This window comes from Physeter macrocephalus, chromosome 9 (assembly GCF_002837175.3).
Source record: "Physeter macrocephalus isolate SW-GA chromosome 9, ASM283717v5, whole genome shotgun sequence".
In the NCBI taxonomy this organism is placed as follows: Eukaryota; Metazoa; Chordata; class Mammalia; order Artiodactyla; family Physeteridae; genus Physeter; species Physeter macrocephalus.
In genome coordinates this window covers 2,694,588-2,703,564 of record NC_041222.1, presented here as the reverse complement: position 1 = coordinate 2,703,564, position 8,977 = coordinate 2,694,588, and the positions used below count along the sequence as shown (strand labels likewise).

Sequence of the window (8,977 nt, the reverse complement as noted above, 5' to 3'; positions counted from 1 at the left end):
CTGGACTCTGAACCTCAGTTTTCTTCCTTGGAAAATGGGGATGATCATACCTGCCTTTCTTAGGCAATGGAGAGGAGTAGGCGTCTATCAGGTGACTTGCCCACCACAGAGGAGGTGTCCCATGAGTGCATGTTCCCCCTCCCTGTTCTATCTCCACCCCGCATGGTTTCCTTTTTGGAACCTAAAACTTGAGCACCTGTTAGAGATCTAACACTGAGCCAGACCAAAGAAGCAGGAGGCACGGCCCTGCCTTCAGAGTGTGCCCTGGTCGGCAAACAACCTGCCAGCAGGCAGAGAGCACTGTGAGGCCTTCGGCTTGACTAGAGGATGACGTGGCTTAGGAGAGCGTTGGAGAAGCCAGAGAAGGCTCATCAGGCAGGGCCTCAAGTGTCAGTCTGAGGAGCCAGCACTTGATCCTGGAGGATAATGTCCCATCCCCCAGAGACTCCCCCTTCTCAGTGACCCCCTCTCCCTGACTTGGAGAAGTCAGACTTACCTTGGGTAAGTTGCTGAACCTCTCTGTGCAGGAATGGTGGCCTCCTAGGTGTGTGGCAGGGAGAGGGGAAGCAGACCCTGCCAGCAGGGCCAGCCCAGCAGAAAGACCTCCCTCCTGAGGTCCTGCCCCTGAGCCCCATTTGATCCCAGGCCTGGAGTTGCGGAGCCTACACTTGAGGGAGACCAGCAAGGAGGACCAAGTGTTCACTATGCCCGGTGGGCATCTGGAGGGGCCTGGCCACATCCTCATCCCTGCTGCTGAAGTGAGGCGGCTCCTCAGGAAAGGTGGGTGAGGGAGAGGGGAGGTGGGGTCCTGTTGGGGTCTGGGTCAAACCTCAGCCCTCACAGTTGCTAGCTCTGCTATTTTGAATAAGTCACCTCACCTTTCAGAACTGTCTCCTCATCTGTAAGATTGTATTACTAGTACTCGCCTCGGGTTGTTATAAGCTTAAAGCGCCTACCACATGGTAGGTGTTCACTTAGTCTCCTCCCCTCATCCACACATTTTCCCTCGGTGCCACCCAGGGGTGGAGGGTTAGGATAAGGGGCAAAGGGCTTTGGAGCTGGCAGGTTAAGCACATCAACTATGGCTGGTTGAAATTCTGGCTCTGCCACTTATTAACTGTGATCTTCGGGAAGTCATTTAACCTCTATGAGACTCAGTTTCCCTATGCGTAAGGTGGGCAGAGCATTTCCCTCAGGACCAACCTGTGGTGCTTGCTCAGTCACTGGGCAGGTCTTAGGCCTCCTTGCATTCATCCAGGCCTCTCTGGAGTCACCATGATCCACAGCTGGTTCAGCTCAAGTGTCTTCCAGTACACCCTGGGGGCCCCTGGCCGACAGCCCCAGGCCCCTGACACCTCTGAAGAGGCAAGCAGAATGCAGAGGTGAGTGGGTCCCACCAGTAGGCAGCTGAGGGCCTGGATCCCCTCCCCAGGGAAGGCTAGGCCTCCATCCCCTCCCAGAGCCCCCATTCTGTTAGGCATATCTGCCCTTGGCAGCCCAGGGCCAAACCTGCTACCCCCTGACACACACAGATTTCTGGGCCTGCCAAAGATGTGCTGGTGGGAACATGGCTCAGCTCCTGCCTGGGGTCCTGGCTTCAGTGCTGACTCTCAGGGAGGGAACAGGGCTTACTCAAATTACCAGAAAGAATGGAACCCAGGTGCCCTAATTCCCAGCACAGGACTTTTCCACAGAGGGTATCATCTGTTCTGCAGGGGCCTGGATGACATGACCCCAGCCATGTATGACCTCTCCCCCACAGATACCTGGTGCCCTTAAAAGCTCCCTTTCTCCCCACAGGTTCCTAAGCACGCAGGTGGGGTCAGCAATCATCTCATCTGAGGTGTGGGATGAAACCGGGGAGGCCAACACGGCTGTGACCTTTCACCTGCAACACTGGGCGCAGGTACTGGGCGATGCTTCTGAGAAACAGCCACCTGGTACAGTTATCCTGGTTTGGTGCCCCCCGCTACATCCCAGTGTTTGTTCACTAGACAACCAAGGTCTAAAATGTTCAAGAAAAATACTCAACCACAAGCCATCCCATTGTCCTCGAGAGAGAGGGAAGGGCAGTAATGCATTGCACACTTACTTTATGGCGGGTGCCTTAAATAAGCAGCATTCATTTAATCTTCCAGCTGCCCATTCCACAAAAGTGAGCTTGGAAGAGGTGCTGTGCCTGGCACCAGCTTATAAGTGGCAGAGCTGGGATTCCATTATAGGTCTGCATGACTTGAAAAACTGGTGGTTCCCATCAGATAATACAGGGAGATATGAGAGACCTGCACTGCAGTATGCTTCATAAGCATAAAAATAACCTAAATGTCCATCAATAGGGGATTACTTAGCCTTATAGAACTATAAAATGGAATATCAGCTGAGGTTATGTAAAGAATGAGGTATTTTGCTGTAAATTGTCATGAAAAGATCACCAAGATATGTCATTTAATTCATTATATGTAATACACGAATTCCTTCTCACTTTTGAAGCTTTAGAGCATTTCAGAGAAAGCTAAAGTCTCCTTTGCTCAAAACCACCAATCCTGGACACACACACACCCCCAACAGCTTATATCTTTTGTATATCATCTCAAGACTTCTTAAAAATCAATTTCATTAAGGTATATAAATCTACATATACTAAAACATCCATTTTAAGTGTATAGCTTGATGAGTTTTGACCAGTGTATATACTCATGTATCACTGCCCCAATCAAGATACAGAACTTTTCCACCTCCCCAAAAGGCTTCTTCGTGCCCCTTCCCCGTCAGCCTTCCCCACTCTGACCCAGGAAATCACTGCTCTGTTTTCTGTGACTCTAGATTGTCTCTTTCCTAAAGCTTCATATAAATGGAACCATATAGTGTGTGCCATGGTCTGGCTTCTTTTGCTCAGGTGGTATTTTTGAGTATCATCTACATTGTTGCCTGTTTCAGTAATTCACTTCTCCTTCGTGCTGTGTAGAATTCCGTTATATGGATAGACCATAATTTGTTTTTCCTTTTACTTATTTTTTTATTAATTTATTTTATTTTATTTATTTATTTATTGGCTGCGTTGGGTCTTTGTTGCTGCGCGTGAGCGTTCCCTAGTTGTGGCAAGCAGGGGCTAGTCTTCCTTGCATTGTGCAGGCTTCTCATTGTGGTGGCTTCTCTTGTTGTGGAGCACGGGCTCTAGGTGCGCGGGCTTCAGTAGCTGTGGCACACGGGCTCAGTAGTTGTGGCTCACGGTCTCTAGAGCTCAGGCACGGGCTTAGTGGCTCTGCGGCATGTGGGATCTTCCCTGACCAGGGCTCCAACCCGTGTCACCTGCATTGGCAGGTGGATTCTTAACCACTGCGCCACCAGGGAAGACCCTCCATTTACTTGTTGATGGAGATTTGAGTTGTCTCCAGTTTGAGCTGTTATGAATAGATCCACTATGAACACTCATATAAAGCCTTTTTGTGGACATATGATTTCTTTCTACTGGGTGAATACCTAAAATGGGACTTTCTGGGTTGTATGATAAGTATATGTATACATTAACTTCCTAAGAGACTGTCCAACTGTTTTCCAAAGTCGTGTACTATCTTACATTCCCACTAGCAGTGTGTGAGCATTGCAGTGTTCCATACCTTTGCTAACATCCTTAACTGCCTTTTTAATATTGTTCATTATAATGGCTGTGTACTGATGTCTCATTGTGGTTCTAAGTTGCAATTCCTTCAAGACCAATGATTTTGAGCATCGTTTTCTACACTTATCGCGCATTCATATATCTTCCTTTGTTAAATATAAGTTCAAATCTTTTCCCCACTCTTCATTTTTTTAATTAAATAAATTTCTAGATGAGCCATTGAGTTGTTTTTTTTAAATAGGGAATGCTCTTTATTCTTTTTTTCCCAAAATTTTTGCATTAGTCTGCTGTTTGCTTTTCTGATTGCTGACATTTCTGCACATGAGCCATATAGATCCTCTCTTTTTTAATTTTATCTTTGTACTCCCCTCACTCTTTTTCTTCCTGCCCCCACCCCACCACCACTGGCAACCACCAATCTGTTCTCTGCATTTATGAGCTTGATTTTTTTTTTTAGAGTCCCCATATAGGTGAAATCATACAGTATTTTTCTTTCTCTGACTTATTTCACTTAGCATAATGCCATTGAGCTCCATCCACGTTGTTGCAAATGGCAAGATTTCATTCTTTTTATGGCTGAGTAACATTCCATTATTATACACCACAATTTCTTCATCCATTCATTCATCAATGGACACTTAGGTTGTTTCCATATCTTTGCTATTGTAAATAATGCTGCCATGAACATGGGGGTGCATATATCTTTTCTGAGTTAGTATTTTCATTTTCTTTGGATAGATACCTAGAAGTGGAATTGCTGGATCGTATGGTACTTCTATTTTTAATTTTTGGAGGAACCTCTATACTGTTTTCCATAGCGGCTGCACCAACTTACATTCCTACCAACAGTGTATGAGGGTCCCCATTTCTCCACACCCTCTCCAACACTTGTTATTTCTTGTCTTTTTGATAATAACCATCCTAACAGATGTGAGGTAATATCTCATTGTGGTTTTGATTTGCATTTCTCTGATGTTTAGTGATGCTGAGCATCTTTTCATGTACCAGTTGGCCATTTGTATGTCTTCTTTGGAGAAATGCCTATTCAGATCTTCTGCCCATTTTTTAATCTGATGGTTTGGGTTTTTTGTTTTGTTTGTTTGTTTGTTTCTACTATGTCAAGGAGTTTCCACCTATGTTTTCTTCTAGAATTTTTATGGTTTCAGGCCTTAAGTTCAAATCTTTAGTCCATATTGAGTTAATTTTTGTGTATGGTGTAAGATGGTAGTCAAGTTTCATTCTTTTGCCTGCGGCTGTCCAGTTTTCCCAACATCATTTATTGAAGAGACTGTTCTTTCCCCATTGTATGTTCTTGCCTCCTTTGCCATAAATTAATTGACCATGTATGCATAGGTTTATTTCTGGGCTCTCTATTCTGTTCCATTGATCTATGTGTCTGTTTTTATGCCAATACCATACTGTTTTAATTTCTATAGCTTTGTAATATCATTTGAAATCAGTAAGCATGATGCCTCCGGCTTTGTTCTTCCCCAATTTTTAAATTATTTGTCTTATCATTGAATTGTAAGAATTCTCTCTATATTTTGAATACAAGTCCCTTGTCAGCTATATGTTTTGTGAATAATATCTTCTAGTCTCTGGATTGCTTTTCACTTTCTTGACAGTGTCTTTGGAAGATAAGTTTTGAATGTGATAAAGTCTGGTTTATCAGTTTTTATCCTGCATGGTTTATGCTTTTAGCATCCTATCTACAAAATTTTGCTTATCCCAAGGTCACAAAGATATTCTCAAAGAAGTTTATCATTTTAACCTTTACATTTATGTCTGTGATTTATTTCAATTCATTTATGTGTATTATGTTGGCTAGGGGTTGAAGTTCATTATTTTTCCATATAGACATCCCATTCCAATATCATTTATTGAAAAGATTATTCTTTCTCCCATTGAATTACCACCTTTGTTGAAAATCAATTGTCCACATATGTGTAAGTCTGTTTCTGGGCTCTCTATTCTGTTCCAGAGATCTATACACTTAACCCTATACTGTCCTGATTAATGTATCTGTATGGTAAGCCTTGAAATCAGGTAGTGTAAGTCCTCCAACATTGTTCTTCCTTTTCAAAATTGCTTTGTCTAGCCTAGGGTGTTCACATTGCCATATAAATTCTAGAATCAGCTTGTTAATGTCTATGGAAATACCTGCTGGGATTTTGATTGGGATTGCATTAAATCTCTCAAATTGAAATAGGATGATGAACTGGCATCTTAACAATGAATCTTCCAATCCTTAATCAAGGTATATCCCTCTGTTTATTTAGGTTTTCTTGAATTTCTCTCAGCAGTGATATACAGTTGTCAGGGTACAGGTCTTGAAGGTATTTTTTTAGATATACCCTTTTTTGTAAATGGTATTATTTTCTTAATTCAATTTTAAATTGTTCATTGCAAGTATATAGTAATACAATTGATTTTTATATAATGACATTGTATCCTGCAGCCTTGTTAGACTCACTTAGTACTTCTGGTAGCTCTCTTATAGAGTTCTTAGAATTTTCTACATCCCTGACCATGTTGTCTGCAAATGAAGACAGTTTTGTTTTCTCCTTTCCAATCCATGTCTTTTTTTTTTCCCCCTTTTTCCTTCCTTGGTGCAGTGGCTAGGACCTCTAGTTCAGCGTTAAATAGGAGTGACGAGACCAAATGGCTTTGCCTTGTTCCTAACTTTAGGGGGAGAGTATTCAGTCTTGAACCATTAAATGTGATACTAGCTGTGGGTTTTTTGTAGATGCCCCTTGTCAGATTAAGTTCTCTTTTCTTCCTGCTTTGCTGAGAATTTTTATCATGAATGGCTATTGAATTTTGCCAAATGTTTCTTCCACATTGATAGGATCATATGGTTTTCTCTTTTATTCTGTTAATACAGTAAATTGCATTGATTGATTTTCAAATATCAAACCAACCTTGGATTCCTGGGATAAACCCCACTTGGTTATGGTGTATTATCCTTTGTATATATATTGCTGGATTCAATTTGCTAATATTTGTTAAGGATTTTTGTGCTTATATTCTTGAATATGTAATATGTTCTGTAGTTTTCTTATACTGTCTTCCTCTGGTTTTGGTGTCAAGTTAATGCTAATCTCATAAAATGTGTTGGGAGTTCTCTCCTCCTCTGTTTCCTAAGAGAGTTTTGCAGAATTGGTATTATTTTTTCCTTAAATGCTTGATAGGCCAGTGAAGACTTTTGGGTCTGGTGTTTTCTTTGTGGGAAGTTTTATTTCTTAAATTGATATAGGATTGTTTGGGGTGTTTTATTTCTTCTTGAGATGGTTTTAGTAATTTGTGCCCTTTAAGGAATTTGTTCATTTCATCTAGGTTGTTCAATTCATCTAGATTGTTCAATTCATCTAGGTTGTTCAATTCTAGCATGAAGTTGTTCATAATAGTCAATTATTACCCTTTTAATATGTGTAGGATTTATAATGATGTTTGCCTTTTCATCCTTGATCAGTTTAGCTAGAAGTTTACCAATTTTTTTTATATTTTCAAACTTCTGAGATTGTATTTATATATTAATTTTATGAATTAAAATACATTAAAATGAAAAATAAATAAAAGTAAGGGACTGCTCATTGTGGCAAATTTGGAAAATGTAGAAAAGGATAAAGAAGACAAATCCTATTACCCAGAGATAGCTGCCCTAAACTTTTCCATGTGTTTCCCTTCAGCCTTTTTCTGGGTACATAATACTATATATATATATATATATTTTTTTTTTTTCCTTTTGCAAAATCAAAGCCCTTGCTCTTTCAGCTGAGCCATGTAAACATTTGTGTTTTTCATTTTCCCCGCAGGTGTTTTCTGCATTGTCTCTGTCACAGACGTCCCTTTGCCATCCTGTCCTTTCTCACTTGCTGCTCGATCCTAGCAATGCGTAGGCCTTGACTGCGGCCAAGTCCAGAACCGCCCACCCCCTTCCCAGGGGATGGTCCAAAATGAACTTGACCCCTTCCCCTCCATGCATCCAGAGTATCTGCAGAGTTTTTTCTATTACAATTAACCCTGCCTAACCCTGTGAAAATCCTCACTTATAATACATTTTGATTCTGGTGACTATCTCCTGGGGATATATGGCCAGGTATGGAGCTACTGGACACCAACAGTTTTGTGGCTTTTGAGTGTATAAGCTGCACTGATATTTCAGTTTGTACCACTTGAAAATGCTACCAGTGGTGTAACAATCATCCATTTTAAAAGCAAACGGCAGGTTTTCTTTGTGTTCCCAGAACCTAACATAGTACCTGAGACCCAGGAAAAATATTATGAGTGAATGAATACATGTGGTAATAATTCAGCCAACCCAAGGAATAATATGTTCTCTGGAGGCATTGTCACAGAGTGGTGGAAGGAGCACGGAGTCAACCAAGTCACAACCCAGTCTAAGCTCTCTGCTGTGTGACCTCGAACAGATTAATTCCCCTCTCTGAGGCTCACCTTCCTCATCTGAAATTACATAAATTTATACCCGTCCCCTAGGTTGCTATGAATATCAACAACAATAAAGGACATGAAAGTACTTTGCAAAACACAAAGTATCATATTCTAGTGAGGTGACGTTGCTGTTACCCTCCCCGGTCGGGACAAAGGGCCCAAGTCCTGAGCTCAGGCTGTCTCCCTGCTTGGTCTGGGACTGGTACGACCTGCCGCCTGATGTCTTCTTTCTGCCTTATGACATCTTATAAAGTCTGTAGTGTTGTCATTGTTCATTACAAAAGAACTAACATGTTCATTATAACACATTCAAACTGAGACCTAACTATTGTTAAGTTAGCTGTGTGTTTGAGTCCAGACCTTTTGTGCATGTGTTTTCACAATTACATAGAACCTTATTTTTTTTTTAACCATAAATGGGCTCCTACTATGCAGAATGTCAGGCAGCTTTTTCCTGTACTGAAAAACATATGGAGATGCTGGAGAGGGTGTGGAGAAAAGGGAACCCTCTTGCACTGTTGGTGGGAATATAAACTGATACAGCCACTATGGAGAACAGTATGGAGGTTACTTAAAAAACTAAAACTAGAACTACCATACAACCCAGCAATCCCACTACTGGACATATACCCTGAGAAAACCATAATTCAAAAAGAGTCATGTACCATAATGTTCATTGCAGCTCTATTTACAGTAGCCAGGACATTGAAGAAACCTAAGTGTCCATCGACAGATGAATGGATAAAGATGTGGCACATATATACAATGGAATATTACTCAGCCATAAAAAGAAAAGAAACTGAGTTATTTGTAGTGAGGTGGATGGACCTAGAGTCTGTCATACAGAGTGAAGTAAGTCAGAAAGAGAAAAACAAATACCGTATGCTAACACATATATATGGAATC

General features: G+C 41.5%; 1 protein-coding gene across 1 annotated transcript in view; it reads left to right on the top strand.

Moving 5' to 3' along the window:
• ADGRD2 (adhesion G protein-coupled receptor D2) overlaps nt 1-8,977 on the top strand; it is a 26,079-nt gene that overhangs the window by 4,008 nt on the left and 13,094 nt on the right. The window contains 4 exon segments of the mRNA XM_055087369.1: nt 646-780; nt 1,259-1,382; nt 1,801-1,906; nt 2,519-2,526. Coding sequence (XP_054943344.1) covers nt 646-780; nt 1,259-1,382; nt 1,801-1,906; nt 2,519-2,526 — 373 coding nt within the window.